Source organism: Macrobrachium rosenbergii, chromosome 40 (genome assembly GCF_040412425.1).
Source record: "Macrobrachium rosenbergii isolate ZJJX-2024 chromosome 40, ASM4041242v1, whole genome shotgun sequence".
Classification (NCBI taxonomy): Eukaryota; Metazoa; Arthropoda; class Malacostraca; order Decapoda; family Palaemonidae; genus Macrobrachium; species Macrobrachium rosenbergii.
In genome coordinates, this window is record NC_089780.1 from 23,599,683 (window position 1) to 23,619,527 (window position 19,845).

At 35.3% G+C, this 19,845-nt stretch overlaps 1 protein-coding gene across 19 annotated transcripts in view; it reads left to right on the forward strand.

Moving 5' to 3' along the window:
* The window catches only part of SNF4Agamma (SNF4/AMP-activated protein kinase gamma subunit), a 394,547-nt gene that overhangs the window by 178,130 nt on the left and 196,572 nt on the right, over positions 1-19,845 (forward strand). For 14 of the 19 annotated variants that reach the window (XM_067083365.1, XM_067083360.1, XM_067083346.1 and 11 more), the window contains exons 3-4: positions 9,708-9,906; positions 16,860-17,015. In XM_067083365.1, coding sequence (XP_066939466.1) covers positions 9,708-9,906; positions 16,860-17,015 — 355 coding nt within the window. Of the gene's footprint in view, positions 1-9,707; positions 9,907-13,848; positions 13,891-16,859; positions 17,016-19,845 lie in introns of all 19 variants that reach the window. The other 5 variants (XM_067083358.1, XM_067083364.1, XM_067083357.1 and 2 more) reach the window with 2 other exon arrangements.

Below are 19,845 nucleotides of genomic sequence, written 5' to 3' on the forward strand. Positions count from 1 at the left end.
ATATTGAATTATTCCCAGTTCGTTGACAGATAGGTCCTTTTTGCTTCCATATCTTTTGAAAAAAGTCCTACAGTATCTTTCCAGAAGGATACAAAGTCCTTTTTTTCCACAAATCCTTGACTGATAGGTCCTTTCTCCAAAAGCTCTCGGAAAAAAGTCCAACAGTGTCCTTCGAGAAGGATACCAAGTCATTTTTTCCCCGAAATCCTTGATTGATAGGGCCTTCTCTCTCCGAAAGCTTTCGAAAAAAAGTCCTACAGTATTCTTCCAGAAGTATATCTAGTCCTTTTTTCTCCCAAAGATTCTCCTTCAACGCCCCCCCCCCCCCACAAAGGATGTCGAGGCACATCCTAGAGGCCCTTCCCTGTCGAAGGATGAGTCCTTGGCCATCCTCTGTTGTTCGGGCGGCAGGTGGAGCCCCTTTTCTCATTATACTTCAAGAAGGATACCGGGTCGTTTTTTCCCCCAGAATCCTTGATTGATAGGTCCTCCTTTCTCCCAAAGCTATCGTAAAAAGTTCTACAGTATCCATCCAGAAGGATACCGAGTCCTTTTTCTTTCCAAAAGATCTTTAACTGATAGATCCTTCTTGCTCCGAAAGCTCTCGAAAAACTCCTACAAAAGGATATTGAATTATCCCCAGTTCCATGGCTGTTAGGTCCTTTTTTTCTATCAAAACTCTCTAAAAAAAAAAAATCCCACGGTATCCTTCGAGAAGAACACCAAGCCCTTTTCCCGAGAATCCTTTACTTACAGGTCCTTTTTTTCTCCCAAAGTTCTCTAAAAAAAAAAATCCTACCGTATCCTTCAAGAAGGACACCGAATCCTTTTTTCCTCCGAAATCCTTGATTGATAGGTCCTTCTTTCTCCCAAAACTCTCAAAAAGAAGTCCTGTATTATCCTTTCAGAAGGATACCGAGTCCTTTTTTCCCCTTTTCCCCAAATCCTTAACTGATAGGTCCTTCTTTCTCGGGAAGACTTGCAGTGGCGTTGCAGGCTGTTCGTCCACCCTTCTCCTTCAACCCCCCACCACCACAAAGGATGTCGAGGCACATCCTAGAGGTCCTTCCCTGTCGAAGGACGAGTCCTTGGCCACCCTCTGTTGTTCGGGCGGCAGGTGGAGCCTCTTTTCTCACGCCCAGGTCTACCCAGAGCAGGTAGTGAGTCGTTTATTTGTGTTTAAATCTTTTGGGCATCTGCCGTTTGAGACTAACACCTCTCCTTCTTGCCCTGAGCACCCCTTTCGCAAGTACTGTAGATGGTGTAGATGGTATATCCTGAAGGTAGATGACGCTAGGCCTAGGCCTATTGGTCTCAGTAGACGCCGCTCCTGATTGAGAGAGAGCCATAGAGCCATCTGAGTAGCAGCAGCAGTAGCATGTTTACTAGTAGCCATCTTCTGCCCTTTTGATAAGTAGCTTTAGCTAAAAACTGAAGGGGGCTGTTCTATCCGAACAACTTCAGGCAGATTTAAACGATTTAAACGCATCTTGTTCTCTCTGCTTAAATTTAAATCTGCATCAAACTAGCTTAGCGTCTAAAATGAAAGTTCTTACGGGACGTGACGTATGTATTGATGAGCTGTTTGTTTTATTTGTTTTTTTATTTTATGGTTCTTGGCAGTTCTGCAGGACCGAATCCTAGATTTGCCAGAACTGCTGAGATCACCTTAGTAGCGTTTGCAAAGTGTAACAGATTCCTTTCATATTCAAATGTTCACTTTTGGAGTCACTTAAATCCTTCCTTGTACGCAGGAGATAAAGCTTACCTATTTTACTCTCAGAATGTGACAAATAACGCTTTATATTCATGTGGTACACACACGCACGCACACACACGCTTTATATTCATGTGTTACACACACACACACACACACACACACATTATGGCTAGACTTGAATATTTATTTTTTAATTTTAAAATTCTGTTCCCTGCGAAAAAAAAGTAATTCTTATTCACCTAATAAAACTGAAGTTTACATCTACCGTTTGCGGATACTGGCATATACATTCATACATATATATATATATATATATATATATATATATATATATATATATATATATATATATATATAATATATTATATATATATGGCTATACGTAAATCTTTTTTTTTTTGCAGACAGGGTGATTAAAGATTTCAGCATTTTTTCACTCACAAAAATTAGATGGCTAATTCTGTTACTAGGCGCGAAAAATACCCCTCCAACGCTTTTCTTTTTTTATATATATATTTCATTGTCTCCCAACAGAAATATCGCATTGGGTATCCATTTAGGTAAAAAGTTTCAGTCCTTTGGCAACTTCAGTCTTGGAGGAACGCTCATTTGAGAGTGACGCGCAGGTATGAAATATTACTGAAACGTGATTGGTATCTGGGTAATTCTTGGTAAATTAAAATTTCGTCGTTTAATATCCGGTTCGCTCTACCTCGGAAATAATACCGAAGGGGCATTGTCATCGATAAGTGATTCGTCACCGGGGGGTGCTCGAACAGAGAGTACCGACGACGTTCAGTGGACTCTCTGGACCACTGGGCTATCAATATATATATATATATATATATATATATATATATATATATATATATATATATATATATATATATATATATATATATATATATATATAGAATTTAATTTTGACTTACATCAGGATCAACCCAGGTCTTTCAATTGAAAGGCCTGAGTGCACTACGAAAATATGAACACTTCAAAAGAATAGCTATTGGTTCGTCAACAATAAATATAGTAGCAGCAGTGAGGAACTTGGGAGTATTTATTGATAAAAAATTGTCGATGAACAACATATTGCATATTACAAAAACATGTAACTATCATATTAGAAACATTGCATTTATTAGAAAATACCTAAACGAAGATACTCTGAAAACAGCACTTTGCAACCAAATACTTTCGAGGCTCGACCACTGCAACGTTATACGCTACGGTCCCCCTAACTACTACTAAGAAAATTGCAGTGCAAGGGTGCAAAATAGAGCCGCCAGGTTAACAAAAGGACTACGTTCCCGTGATAGAATAACCCCAGCACTAATTGAGCTACATTGGCTCCCAGTAAAAGCTAGAATAGAATATAGAATACTTCTTACAGTCTTTAAAGCACTAAAATATGATGAACCAGCACATCTGAGAAATTGCTAAAGCTTCTTTAGACCCGAAATGAATACTGTAATCAGACATGCAAGTGAAGCATATTAGGCTATTTGAACCTAGAACAAATTGTAAGTCAGGCGAGAGATCATATTTTGTACACTGCACCAAGACTATACAACAAAGTACCCGCTTGAAGTGAAGAGCATACAAGAAGAAGGCAAATTTAAAAAAGAACTAAAGCCTCTCCTATTCTGCAGGAACTACGATACTGACGAGAAAACACCAAAAGACAATTATAAGATATAAGAAGCACCTTATTTTGAAGACGTACAAGGTCCTGCCAGAGAGGGAATCCTCCCTGTGGAGGGCTGTACATAAAACCAAACAAAGTGAACAAAGACCAGACTGCTGCCAACCAAGCAACACAAGTCATTAAAGAAACTGGAACCTAAGTACCACTGTACCTAAGCCTTTACCTGGGCAGGCTAACTGCCTTGCATACCAGCGTGTTTTCTCCAACTTCTCGACTCTGCAGTGACCCAATATATATATATATATATATATATATATATATATATATATATATATATATATATATATATATATATATATATATATATAATCTACGCATCATAGAGAGTGAGAGTGTACCCAACTACATTTGAAACAAACGAGCGACATCGAGATTTATTACCATTTGTACCATGATGCAATCGTTGCCAGGGGAGAAGATTACGTCAATGCGTCAAAAATGGACGCTTTTTAACAGATTTGTCGCAGTTTGTTCGTTGTCCTTTGTACTCCAGCCGTAAAATAAATGCGAAGGCTTAAGTTAAATGATGAGACACCGTCTCCGTAGAGGGTTCATGAACGCAGCCTTAAAGACCTTACTGAACGCCCCAATAATTGCTTGATCTTCATTCGTTTGTAAACAGCCGTGCAAAAAAAAAAAAAAAAAAAAAAAGCCCCGACTGCAACTACTTTTGTGCTTGCTTTAAGGAAAATAAAGAGAGCTCTTTTCATTTTGTGCTTATGCCAAGGTTGTTGAACCATAGATTTGGGGGCGGGGGAGGGGTAGGGGCGGGAGAGCTGTTTGAACGATCCCTTAAGCTAATTTTAGTAAAAGGTCTCTCTTTGTTGCGCTGTTTCGTCATGAAGTGGGTTTGCTGTTTTTATTCTCTCTCTCTCTCTCTCTCTCTCTCTCTCTCTCTCTCTCTCTCTCTCTCTCTCTCTCTCTCTCTCTCTCTCTCTCGTCCATATTTTGAAACTGTATTTCAGCATTCATGTAATCATTGAGAAGGCATATTAGCCAACCATTCTGTAAACAGCAATAATAATAATGTTGTTATTATTATTATTATTATTATTATTATTATTATTATTATTATTATTATTATTATGATAAAGGATGGGCTAGCTGATAATAGAGTGCCAGTATTTAGCAATCTCGTAGATTGCTTGAACTCTTATCTCGTGGAGTGCTCGAGAGAGGAAGATAGAGAAGAGAGAGAGAGAGAGAGAGAGTAACTCTGTGAAAAGTAGGTTATCGTATATTATTTATTACTTAAAATATCAGTGCATCCACGTGGATCAAAGAGATGTTGCTTTTGATTTGCTGAAAACTTAAGCAAAAGCAAAATTAAAAGTCTGCGGGTTAAAAAGGCAGTGCCTCGTAGGGGGTTGGTGCCGTGAGTGCACCTCATGCGGTGCACTGTAGGCATTACCTAAGGTTCTTTGCAGCCTGCCTTCGGCCCCTAGCTGCAACCCCTTACGTTCCTTTTACTGTGCCTCCTTTCATATTCTCTTTCTCCCATCTTACTTTCCACCCTCTCCTAACCATTAAGGTTTCACTCCTCCTGTTGCACCTTGCAAACCTCTTACTCTCAATTTCCATTTCAGCGCTGTATGACCTCATAGGTCCCAGTGCTTGGCCTTTGGCCTAAATACTATATTCAGTTCAGTTCAGTTCAAAAAGGCAATGAGTATTTGTTAGGAAAATATTTACAAGATATTACTTTAATTCATGTAAGATTATTGGTTTAATTCACGTATGATTAGTGTTTTTATTTATGAATGTCAGTTGTTTTGATTCGGAAAATTTATTCAGTATTTATAACATGGTGACTACAACTTTTTTCTTTTTAATTCAGTTTTGAACTGTAGTGGAGTTCAACAATTTGGTCAAGTTTGTTTCATTGATACTTTATCTTTTGATGAGATGATGATGATGATGATGATGATGATTATTATTATTATTATTATTATTATTATTATTATTATTATTATTATTTTATTGATAAAAGGATTCTATTCCTAGGGGTCCTGAACCATAGGTAATGTGAACAGTGAAGAAACAAGCTTACGAAAACCTGTCCTTCCTTTATAATTATATATATATATATATATATATATATATATATATATATATGTATATATATGTATATATATATTATATGTACTGTATACATATATATATATATGTATATATATATATATGTATACTGTATGTGTATATATATGTATATTATTGACAAATTCTATTGACCATAAAAAATTGTGAAATATTTATTTTATTTTTATTTCATGCCTGTAAATCTTAGTATTAGCAATGTAAATGATATAAAGCGAATAACATAATGTGTTCTCTCCCTCTTCTCGGTAATTAGTTGAATGAAATGAACTTTTTAAGAGAGAGAGAGAGAGAGAGAGAGAGAGAGAATCTTTATTGCTCAAGCGGAATGAATCATACTGTATATTCATTAAAACCTGAGGCCTTGACGATATCCTCTCTCTCTCTCGTTATCAGCAAGCTTATCTTTGCCCTTAAAAATTCTAATGTGCCTATGTAATAGGACCTTGTCAGTGTCTATTTTTATGTATTTATAATATAATAATAATAATAATAATAATAATAATAATAATAATAATAATAAAATCGTCTTTTTTTTAAAGAGAAAAAAGTATTTCAGTTTACTAAAGTACTGGAAATTAGTTTTATCTCAGTTATACATTTGCACTCTACAGTGTTTAAATTGAATTATAATTGATACATCTGTGTTTGAATTTTTATATATATGATTATATTTGTACATTTATTTAATGAGTCCTTAATATATGTATGTATACACATGTATGTATGTTTTTGTGTATGTATATATGTACTGATTAACTGTGAAATGTGTATGGTTGTATGGAGAATACATTGCCTCTTTCATCTTAAAAATATTAACAAAAATAAATCAGCTCGTTATACTTTAGTTTATCGTTACTAAACAAATAAACAAGTACAGTCTGTTGACAAGGCTGGAAATCCCTTTCTTCTGCGCCCCTCATATGTGGTGTCATATCCCTGACATATCCTGTCTTTGGAAACGCCCTGTTAAGTGCTTAGGTCTAGCGAAATCCTGCTTCTTCTAAAGCCTTACGGCAGCTCAGTCTCACAAAGGCCTACGTTTGACGTCCTGTTTTATAAAAGCTCAGCTCTATTTCATTCGTAATGCGTCTTCTTTTTCTTCTTCGTAGCGTTTCGTTGACGCTACTTCCAAATCCGGAAGACCGCGGGATGCGTTTATATTTCATCAGCGGGAGAGATCGATAATATTCCACGCCATTGTAACCGTCACCGAGTTTCGTGGCGTTTCTGTGATATTTAAACGTCTTATTTTTAAGCGTAAAGGATGTCTTTGATATCTTCAGAGTTTTTTTAAACGTAAAGGTTTTCAAATGCAAATAGTTTGATTTCTCCATAACAATAAACGTCAATTATATATTCAGACCTTTATAAGTCTACGTTTTTCAGGGCACACGTGTCGTTTCATCCTGTCGAGCCGTGACGAAATCGTGACGTCACGGACAAGAATACGTGTTTTAAGCGTCAACGGAATTCCTTTCAGCGCAAAAGTGTCTCGGAAACTGCTGTGTATTTTTATATGGATATTTTTGTTTGTCAGATATTGATATGTATTTATATATACATATTTGAGTGTGTGCGTGCGCGTGTGCGTCTGCGCATTGGAAAAAGCTATTAAAATGTAGCCTTGAAGTGTGGATGCGTTTTCTTTATCATTTCTCGAGTAATTTTCTTTTTTAATCTTATTTTTTCAACCATCTCAAAGGGGAATCTGTATCTCCTACCTAGTTACGTACTCTTATCAATATTATTCAAACGATTTATCAAGGCTCCGTCTTATCGCCAACTTTCGAAATCTTTTAAAATTTTAAAAATAGTTGTTTTAGCGTGTAGCAACATTTTAGTCGATGGCAAACCGGATTATTTATTTATTTATTTATTTAGAATTCTTGATGGGTGGTTGGTTGGGGACAACATACTGCCAACACTGAAAATAACCAGCCAATATTTGGTGGCAAGATTTGATGCTGTGGTTGTTTAGTAGTCACTAATGTTGGCAAAAATCTATGACAAAAATCGTATGTAAATATTTGTTGGTACAAATGTTGATCGGTTGAGATTGTATCAAAATTCGAATTCAGAGATGTCAAGCTGTGAGCGCTGATGACAAAATGGAATTTCATGCTTGCTGAGCATCAAGCATTGATGGTAAAATTGACACCACATGTGTCTTGTCAATATCGGTGGCAGAACTCTTAAGACAGACTCTCATGTCAGGTAGGCCTATTCAAGACGAGCTTGAAATTAATTTTACTGACAATATATAAACGAAAAATGTCTGGCAGGCCTGTTCAAGACTAGAGCTTGAACTTAATTTTACGGACAGCATAATAACAAATATAATATAATAGCACTGTCATGTTAAAAAAGTTTGCGACGAGATTCTAAACTATGCAAGAAAATATAATTGTGGCTTTGAAGTAACGTGGATCATGATGAGATGAGAGCATATCGGCCTAATAATGCTACCTTTGCTCCAGCTTTGGTCTAAGCCGTAAAGGTCTGTCGCTCGATCGATTGCTATTTCAGATGACAAGCGGTCACTGACTTGAAGGATTGACCGTGTGTCACTTTTTATAGTTAAAATGGTACTTTTGTTTTGTATTACTTGCATATGCTAAGTTTATCCTTTAATTGCTGAATCAACGATGAATCTCGTACACAAAACTTACACAGTAGCATAGGCTACTTAGTGTTTCTACAGAAAACGCTTAATAGTAACACGTCTACCATTCCTCCACTATACATACGACGCCACATTCCTCTCACCTTCTCTGGAAACATGAAAAGTAAACGTACTTTTACTACTTTTCTTGACTTATAAAAGTATCGATAACATCAGAGTTCCCTTCCCTGAAAGAAGGGGAAAAGATGGATTTGTCAGCTGAGTGTCTGTGGAAAAAAGCTCAGAAAATGACAAAGCAAAAATATTTTGACTTACTGTTTCTAGATATGAGCAAAGGGAAATTCTCTCTCTCTCTCTCTCTCTCTCTCTCTCTCTCTCTCTCTCTCTCTCTCTCTCTCTCTCTCTCTCTCTCTCAGCCAGAGATGGCATAAAACAATCAATAAAACTTCTTGTGGGTGTGAAGCTGATTTTTGAGATAGGACTGAGGCTTGACCTGCCAAGGACATGAGTAAACATTTTTAGAGATGAAAATCTGTCAGTAATCCATTATCAGTAAGGATGTTATACACTATATATATATATATATATATATATATATATATATATATATATATATATATATATATATATATATATATATATATATATGCATATATAGTATATATACATACATATACAGTATATATACATACACATTGCTACACATATATAAATAGTCAATGAATCTTGCACAAAAAATTCACGTTAGCCATTTTATACATTGATAGTGTAAGTTGAACTCCTTTACACACACACACACACACACCTACTTGTTCCTTATGCACTCTAAACACTTCATGGATGCCAAAACTTATCTTTTTTTATACTTTCTAGGTTCCATCTATCCAGCACTTTATAGGTCATTAACCTATCATCTTATCCTCCGTTCTTTCCACTTGCCTGAACAATGTGGTATATCAAGTTATTTTATGCATATGGAATTCTTTTTCCACCCCTGTTGTTTTTACTCTTAAAAAACCTGTGGAATCTTTCTGTCCGAAAGGCATATCCTACACCCCCTGGGCAGCCATTCAGTCTTACATTCACTGTATCACATCATAAGTTGTAATAATTGTTTTTTTTTTTTTTTTTTTTGCCTCAATTGTTATTAATTTCTAGGAAGAAAATTTTTTTATAAATTTTTGTGTTTTGTTCAGTTTATCATTTTTTTTTATTTAATGTCAACTTTATTTTTTTAATATATGTTACAGCACGATATGGTGCTTTTTCTTAGTTATTTAACAATTTTTAGGTATTTGTTCCTGTTTCTGCTTGATTTATTTACATGTTTATCTGTTATCCCCATCTATAGACATCTTTCTTTAGTTAAAATCTGTAGCAACATGAGGACAGTTACTTGAGTTCTTGAAAAATCTCTGATCAGTTTGTTTAAAATTTTGCATGTACTAGTATAGCAATGCTGCATTAACTGGCATTGCTGTAGAACTTCATGTACTCTAATACAGTACATCTTTTTTGTGGTATAAGTTCTCTTGTTAAAGTGAATGTTTTTACAGGAAACTGCGGGTGTTGGGTCCTCCGGCAAAGCCCAAGATGGTTCCACAGACTTGTCTCATGATATCGGGTACGGGGTATCGTCTGGAATTGACGGTGGCGATGGTTCGGCGCAGTCCAGTGGAGTTCGCCCTCGCTCGGGCACCTGGAGTGTTGCCAATTCGCGGAGGGTCAAGATCAAAGCCGAAAAGGAGGAAGAAGGTAAAGGTTTTAAGATGAATTTTTACGGTAACTTTCATAACCTTTTGGTTTTGTTGATCTTCCCAAATTTAGGCTGAGAATTTCTGGCATGAACTAAAGTAAATATTAGTAATATTAGCTTTCATGGGTTGGATACATTTCCAGTGGATGGATGTGACAAGTCCAGGGACAGAATCCTTGGCGCTAGGGTAGGTAAGGTGAAGTGATACTGAGGTTAGGTTAAATTAGGCAGGGAAAGGCTAGGTTAGGCAGTCACTCCTATCCTTCCTGTGTGCTGTACTTGCTTTATATCCCTGGAAATGCAACAGCCCCATTTTTAATTCATGGATCTTCATTTATTCCTGCATGACATCTGGAGGAAGCCAAACTGAGCAGAGTGTAATTTCTTACTACACTGGCTACTGTCATTTTATTTTATGTGAAAAAAGTTGAAAGGTGCACATGTACATTTACTGTACAGTACTGTATATGTGTGTTGGTATGTATGCATGTATTAATTGGGTGTGTGTGTGTGCATGTTCCATTCAGGGAGTGGTGTAGCTTATGGGATATGTTACTTTTTCCAAGCCTAAAACATTTTGAAAATTTACATTTTTAGAGATTGATTTACTTTGGTCTGTTTTTTCAGTAGAAGATAAAATGATGCAACACTTTTGTTACACATCTATTTTATGTACTGTTTCCAGTATGTACTGAAGGTATGTGTATGCATGAATATACAGTAAAAACATCCTGCAGAAGGCACTGCCCTTTGCAGTCTACAGAAGTTTTATTACAAATTTGAAGTTATGGAGCTGAGATACCTGACTATGTGTTTGCCATGGTATTCGATTGATTTACGCCGAGTATATTTTCGGAATTGTTGGTGGATGAACTGCTCAAGGAATTTTTGTATGTTATCAGTTGCTTTGTTGTTTAACCAGTTTTTTATACATTACACTTACATTTTTCCTTATAGTATGGATAGACAGGTACATGAAATTGTGCTGTGTAAATGTAACCCAGGTTTGTTTAGAGAATTTTGTTAGAGAATATTGTGTAGAGAATTTTGTATGTTAATATTGATGGTCATAAGTGTCATTTTTGTTATCAATGTGCATTGCTTTAAGTGGTGTTTTGTGGATGATTTTTTTTAATGTATTATGTAAGTTGAAATATTATCTCAATTGTGTAAGGTGTACAAAATCTTTACTATTAATTCTTAAGTGTATTTTATGATAAATTTAGCCAGTGATAGGTAGACATAGATTACATTTATCTTGTATGGGAATTAACTTGCTAAGGCTGCAGTGGGTTCTGCTTAAATTACAAATTGTTTGTTGAAGTTTATCTTGACATTTAGTTTCTCTGAGGATGTGCATTGTTACCTGTAAATGCTCTGATTCAATGTTTTACAACTGTATGAAGAAATTAAACGTGGCCAATCAGGTGTAGGTTTCAGACACATTGCCAGTAAATGTCGAAACAGCCTTTTAAAAGCTGAAAGAGGTACAAGATGAATGGTTTCTAGCATGCCTTCACTTTAAAGTTTTATACCAGTTGTCATTCACTTGTTGATCATTGTTATTAGATTTGTTGCAAATAGTTTTATCATTTGAAATCTGTAAAGTAAAGCAAGTATTATGTGTAACATCCTAATCGTAGGATTCTTTATAAATTGAATGATGCATACTTTATTAAGTTACGTGAATATTGCTGTGAATGTTTTAATCCTTTAGGAGAATACAATTTGTGTTATTTCTCTTTAAGGACAAAATTTTCTAAATCATAATCATATTACAGTACTACAAAATAATATTTTTAGGTATCAGGAGAGAGAGAGAGAGAGAGAGAGAGAGAGAGAGAGAGAGAGAGAGAGAGAGAGAGAGAGAGAGAGAGAGAGAGAGAGAGAGCCTCTTATCTAGGAAGAAGTTAGGGAGTAGGGGCAGGTTAGGGAAGCAGGAGGTTGGGGAACAGGGGACTCTGGTGAGGGACTGCTGACTGAGGTCAAGCAGATCTCATGATCCTAATCCATAGCGCAAAGATCATATACTGGATCTGAGAAGGTGGTTACTACAGTGTGCTCAGCGAAGCTTGCTTTTTGCATGTCTGACTAAGCTCTAGTTACCAGATAATTGAGGCTAGGAAGTAAAAGAAAAATAATTTAGACTAGTCAATGATGGTATAGAACAAGAGTGATCAGAGTAAAAGATTAATGACAGCAAATATGAAAGTGGAATTGAAATAAGTGCAGTACTCTAGGCTAGCAGAAAGACCTAAATAATATAGGTCAAGAAAGGTGTTACTAGAAATTGCCTGGCCCATATACCAGATGCTTAACATTTAAGTAAAGTAAATAGCCTGTAACTACATCATGACAGGGTCATAAAAGCAAGGAATTAAAAAGTTATATAGTCAGTTGTTAAGCCACTGTAACGAAAAGGAACATAAGGACGATAAAACAGAACGCTGATGATATTGGCCTTGGTCAAGATATGGATTTGGCTCCATCCACCGTAGGTCAGATGATGTGCTACCAAATTAGGATTAAGTAAAAGCAGTGGCTCCTACTTTGTTAAACTTATCTTTAGTCATCACAGTCCTTTATGAAGATCGAGACTTTTAGGAAATTGTAAAAAATTTAAAAACAGACCCCAGGGATTTGTTATAGCTTAAGTTTCCAAGATTGTAAAGTATGTTAATCATGGATATCCATGTTGCTTGGTCCTTTCCTTCTCTCTAGGTTGGAAAATTGCATTTTCTAAGCTATTTACACATCCTTTAAGCTGGAAAAGAATTTCCTGTGTAGTTTTTTTATGCTGAATAAGACTAAGGAAAGCCTATTGATACTATTGTACAGGTTGAAAATTTGACTTGTGCTGAATTGTATTGAACTGTTTAAGGTCTTCTTGTTAGGCTGCTAACATCCAGAGTTTTGGTCAGTGCTGCAATATATTCAGAAATATTTGTTGTATACCTGTTAGTAAAGTAAATTTTTTAAAGAGGATGGGCATCGCACAAGTAGACATATTGAATGATTTTGATATTGTGACAATTTTTTTTTATTAGGACATAAAAATAGTAAATTATTTATGGGTTTAATAACTTACAAGCTTTTTTTTTTTGAGTTGAAATATCTTTAGAAAATTGGTACCAAGCTTTTTTTGAATTGAAATATCATTATAAAATTGGTAGACTAATTTTCAAGTCGCTTTAATTCTGCTGATGATGTACAATAAACCCACAAAGGTCTGGAAGGGTCCGTAGGAAGTTACCTGGATGAAAGAAAGATATTTGCAAAGTTAAATAATAGTCTACCTTATGACCTACTAGCCTATGATATATTCATCTGATGAAATGTTATTTCTCAAGATTATATCAAAACAAAGTAAAGATTAAGTTAAAATTACATTATCTGTAGGAAAATTGAGCACATCATTAAAAAGGTTGTGTATTTACACATTGTCTGAATGATATAAACAGCTTGTTTAGGGATAGACCCAACTGAAGCATATATTCTCTCATGAGGAATAACTTCACGCTAACCCTTCAAGGTGAATTAGCACCAGGCGAGCACCGTATCCTGCACAGACAGAATTAGCAAATAAGCAAGTGGCTGAAATCTGAAGGCGTAGTTAATGAAAAATTGGATCTGTAGATACAGTAGATTTTGATTCAAAAGTTTTGATGTGGGAGAGAAAGATAATCATTGGTACATCAGTCACCCCTACTAAGGACCCATTTTTCCTTACTGAATAGTAGTGAATGTATGAATTAATCGATAGTGAAAAATTGTATCTATAAACTAATGCATTAGATTTCGATTCAAAAGTTTTTACGTGAGAGAGAGAGAGAGAGAGAGATAATCGTTGGTAACATCAGTCGCCCTTACTAAGGGACCCATTTTTTCTTAATGAATAGTAATGAATGTAAAATGACTCTCCTCGTCCTTACCCCCTCAAGCCATCCTTCTGGATCAGATCCCATCCCCCCCGCAAGAGACAGGTAAGGCATGGACACCAGTGATTAATAATTAGCCCATATTGTTGTGATGACCTCCGTAATATACCCTTTGCATGACCAAGTAAACAAGAGCAAATTGAGTAAATGGAGTTCGGAAATATACTATATAGGAGCGTGTTTTTCAGGTTGATAAGGTAGTGGAAAGTGTTTAGCAATGCTGCACCTGCAAGTGTAGTGTACTGTTGTAATGTTATGTGACTTTCAGTATCTTTTGATTATTTTATTCGTGTGAGTCAGTTAAAAAGAATGCAAATAACACGTACTATGAGTCATGGGTGCTTATGATTAGCAGGGTTTTTAACTATTAGTACCAGTAGGGAAATTATATACAGAATTTTAATTTTCAGATTTATGGTTTTCCATGTAAATTGATCAGCCACCCTCAAGAAGGAGAATTCATGTCTAGAGATTGATTTTTCTCAGCAGAGAGTATAGTGGACCCATTCTCCTTTTTATTTACTAAGGTTTGGGCAGATACCATTTGCTAAATTCAGGAACTAATTTTTTTATCAGACATTTGTGCATTTAATACAGTACAGTATATTGTATAAACACTGTATGTGTGTGCAGAGAGTTTATATGTAATAAAACAGTGTATAGCATACAATATATAAAGTACAGTATAACAGTGAAAATATTAAGTAGAAGCAAGGAAGCATCAAGCTATTCTCGTCACCCATGACACACTGTTCCTGGGTTTTTCATCCTTTATATTACGTGTTCTTACCCACACAGTATAATATGTCACAGAAGTGCACCAGCATTTACCTGTTCTGTATTTGAGTGTCAGGTCAAGTTGAGTATGTCAGAGTAATCTTTTGTTTCATGAAGTGTCAGTCAAAGTTTGTTTTTCTCAGTTACACCAGCCAGATCAGGAATCTCACCTGATTGTTCTTCCTATCATACATTGTTTGGCTTGATAGTACAGTACTGTATTATCACATGAGATTAGTTATCAGATATGAATTTTGGTTAATTTGTTCCTTACCAGAAATGTACAAGGTATCTTTTTTTCATGAAAAACCTTTTTCTATATTGTATTTTGTATGTATATCATGTTTATCTTGAATGTTTATGTTCATATGAATTACAAACTATCGTACCTTTGCTTATGCCTAAATTCCCTGTTAGGGTTGACAGATCAAGTGAGGAATAGCTGCTTAAAATGAGTGGGACAGTAGGAAGGGAGAAGGAAGAAGGTCCTGCAAGAAGTCACTCCTTTTGCTGTCTGACATTCTCTTTAATTAATTCAGGATCTTTATGGGCAGACATGTGCACTCAGTACTCTTCACTGAATCTGTATTTGTTGTTCATTGTTTTTGTATTTGTTTTGTAACATTCTAGACATCCAAATGATGTGGACTTGCATAGTTTGGTTGTGTGTGTGTGTGCATGTGTGTGTGTGTGTAAATGCACTCTTGATGCCATGATGGCATGTCAGAGTTTATGTAACCGAAATAAGGTTACAGTTTTATTTGTTTGTTACAAATTAGTCATTTTCATTTCATGGCCTCACAGTTCCTTATGGATTTGTGGGAGTGTAAGTTATTTATGGAATATAATACAGTAGCACCTCAGCTCATCAAATGCTTTTGGGGTCAGGCCTTCTAAAAATTATTCGGGACCCTTTACTGTAAAGAACAAGCGATATTCACTGTCAGGGACACAACCCCAGCTATCATGGATACAGTCACCTCTAACTAAGTCAACATGAAGTTGGTCAGACTAAATCTCCAAGGACATAGCCATGCTAGACCTCATAAATTTGCTCCTAGGAACTTGACGTCATCAACATGGCCAAAAGTACTGAAATATTGAGTCTGTGAGCTACTAAGTTTGGGTTGGCTTCTCTTCTCGTGATTTTTTACCTCTTGATTGTTTTTATTTCCTCAGGATGTTGCCCTTTTCTGTAGGTAGTATTTTGACAGTGCTCTTTTGGGCCAAAGAAACAAATACCTCCTCTTACCAGGTGGCTTCGTAGCACTTTGGTTACTTCTCATACTTACTCTAAAAATTAACACTCCTTCGATTGCACAGTAAAGTGACCATTTCTTTCCCTCTGCTGGTAAGCTTTGAAATTTACTGCCAGCTTCTGTTTTTCTGGGCTTGGAACCTTCTATTCTAATAGTGGCCAGCCTACTGCTTCCTTCTGTTGTATTTGTGCCTAGCCTAGATTTGGCTGAGTATTTCATAGGCTTTGGAATGATACAAAGGAAAATCTACACTGTTCATTTCAAGCAGGTTATCATGGCTCTTTTTGTATGCCCCAACAGGCATTTATGTATGAGTAAATGTAAATGGTTTGTATTGATAGAAACAGAACAGCATTTTTTATTTCTCTTATGATAATTTTACGTTTATACTGCTGCTGTTTCATTTTTTTTGTAGCACAAAAATAATGATTATACTACAGCAGAAACTACCCTTTTTTGTTTTTGAGAAAATGTTTGTATACTTGGGCTCTTGGAGCGTGATAATGAGTTAGAAATTCTTAGGTTTACATTATCAGCTCAGTTCTCTACCACAAATTTTTAAAAATCTTGTTATTAAAAGTGTGAGCAATAAATTATGATGTGGTTTTATTAGGGAAGTGTGTTTTTCATTTTGTTTTCCTATTGTAATATAAAGTCCTTGTAAACAGCTTTACTTTTACATGAATGTGGTCATAATTTTTAAAGTGAGGGAAAGTCTGTTTGTGTATTATGACTCAGTCTGCATTGCTATTTTAACATAACATTCTGTTTGTTTGACTTTTATTATTTGCAGATTTCTTGCATGTTTCCTGTATTATTGTGTCTCTATTGTCATGTATCTTTTTTGCTTGACTGCTATTTTTTCTTATTTGAAATTTCCATTGGGTTTTTTAATTGCATACCATAGCAGATGGTTTTTATTTCATCATTTTGAGTTGTCCTTATAATTTTTTTTTTTGCAACCCTTCGTTATTTCAGCTTCCTTCCGCCAGCGTCGCAAATCAGGTGACGATATTCTAGCGGCAGCGACCAATAATGCCAACAACGTTGCAAGCAGCCGTCGTAAGGAAGGAGGCCCACAAGGGTTCTTTGACTCTTTTAGACCGCGCTCCAAATCAGATGCCAGAGCCATATGTAATTAGCTAGTTTTAAACTCTGTGATACTACTTTTTAACTTAAGGAAAGACAACCTGGATTGCCGAGCATAACGCGCTTGTTCACCTGAAATATATATCTATGTTTTGCAAGTAACTTATAATGCATTAACTGCTTTTGCAAGATTAAGTGGTTTGATTGTACTAACTCGCACACCGAAACACTCATGCATTTTGGTTTCAGGAAGTTGCTAATATTGAAACACTAATTCATATCAAGACTTCAAATAGCATTTTTTTTTTTTTTGTCAGTTTTCTAGTTTTAAAGTGAAGGCTGATGGTATTATGTTTTCCCCAAGCACCATTGATTAAGAATGTTGCACAGAAGATTGATAAGGTGCAGGTATGGTTTCTCTTCAAGAGAAGTTGTTCGGAAATTACTGCGTGTCAAAGGCGTTAATTTACTTTTTTTCATTAGTGTAATTTTTTTTGCTTTCTCTTCTAATCCTATTTGGTTTTCTTAATTTTTTTGGGGGTGGCCTGGTGATGGTATTTTGTCAGGGTTTGTTTTGGGAGTAGCATTGCCATATGTTTTCTTATGATTTATTTTAATTCTTTTGAATTATAAGGATAGCCTAGACAGAGAGATGTGACACAAACATTTATCATGACTGACCAAAAGTGGAATCACATATTGTACAAATATTCAGTTGAAAAGACTGTTAGTTTATAATTAGAAAATATACATGTAACAACTTTTGGAAAATTGAAAGATACTTTGTTCTATTGAAGAGTTTCACTTTTTGCAGAAAAAGACACTTCTCTTTCAGTTAAATATTCAGATTTTTTCATGTATATGCTTACTGTATTGCAGCAGGAGTTGAACATTTTTGTAAGATTCTAATAGAAAGTCATTCTCTTTGAATTTTGATAGAAGTGAAATTATTATAAATCCTAATACTAATGACTTTGGAGTACAATGGAGATCCTCTATCTGACTTGATTACAAGACTGGAATAAGCATTCAATGCTGACTTCAGAGACTGCATTTGGATGCACACACATTACAATTCTAGGTTGCTAATCACAGAGCTGTAGCTATGTAGAGTACATTCTCAGTTTGTGATGCAATCATGAATTGCATTTTTAGATTTACACACAAACTTCATTTTATTAGAATACTGAAATGTAAATTGAAGCAAAGCTATTGTAATTCCCACTTCTTTCTCTTGCTGTCTTCCCTTTCATCCGATATATCTTTTATCATTGCAACATATTTATTGCAGTGGGATTACAATTCAGTGTACAGTGATAATTCAGTGCCAATATATCACACTTGAGTTAATGATCACTTTAGTGAGTAGTTTTCTTCATTGGTTTTTAACTGAACATAGCACCCTTGCATTTATACTGTTTGTATGTTGTAGTTGAATGAAGCAGTGATCAATAGTTATTTCAGTACACTCACTATCACACAGTGAGATTGGTTTTCATCACAATACACACTGTGACTGGTTTTCATCACAATACACTCACAGTGACGTAGTGGTTCACAATAATTTCCATGCTAGAATGTTGTAGGCTGACAATTGCAAGGATATAAAAATTTAGAATAATGGACTTCTTTTTATAGGAAGGTGGAAATAGACTGTAATTACTCATTTATTAATTAATAACTTTAATTTGTGCAGTGTATACAAATCTGCTTAATAGAAATTAATTCATAAAGGTTTCACTTACTAAATTAATGCTTTTTGATGTTGAAATGTCTTGAATTCTAATTGCTACAACTGGTATGTAAACTTATTTAACTGTCATTGCCTCTTGACATTATCATTCTTATCTTGATATAAATTGAAGTGGTTAAGAATTTAACGGCACGTAATATCTGTAGGAGTTGAAATCTAAGCTTGAAGTGTATGGGTATCCTTGTTTTATTTACATGCCTGTTAAAAAAAACTTAGGGTATGGTCGAGTAAAACTTAGAGTATGGTCGAGTTGATGCTGCTAATTTCTACCAACACCCAGCTTCACAGGGGTATTGTACCAAGTGCAGGGATGGACTGGAATTCAAAACTCTTGCAGAATGGGGATCTTGATCATGCCTCTCTTTGAAAAATCTTAAATCCGACAGCCTTGAATGGAGGCGAATTTGTATTATGAGAGGAAAATATTGTACAAAAAAGTTGATGAACAGGCAGTGGCATAGACAATGGTTATAGGTACCTGACTTGAAACAACTAAAACATTCATTGAGTCCAATAACTCTCAGACTGGATGAGAACAAAAAAGAGGAAAAGCAATTCCAAACTAGATCTAGCTCTAGAGAACATTGACAGCTTGTTGGAAACATAAAAAAGTAAGATTACTGTACTTGTATGTAAGACTGATTACTTTAGGAGATTCCACAAGTATTTATTTTGAAGGCAATTCTTTTCTTCTTTTCAGTATGGAACAATATTATGACATTTATTTCTTACAAGTTTTGAAAAGCCATATGCTTAAACCCAAAACCAGATGAATGGCTGGTACAGACACCTGCAAAATATCAGTCGCTGGCTTTTCAAAATTTGTAGGAAATGAACATCATCAGCATCACAGTAACAAAACACAATACAGTACTCCTAAGTCAGTCCAAGAAATGATAATACTCTTCCATGTACAAGAGGAGAAAGAAGCACATTGAAAATTGCTGGAAAGATAAATACCATTGGGATTCCTTGAAGGTATATGGAACAGAGTATAAAAGGTTGCAATCTAATTCGTCCAGATATAATTCATTAGACAAAGCCTACCCCTAGAAATCAAAATTTTTGATCAAAACAGATAAGCAATCTTTTTCAGTATAAATAATGTTCAGAATTTTGCCA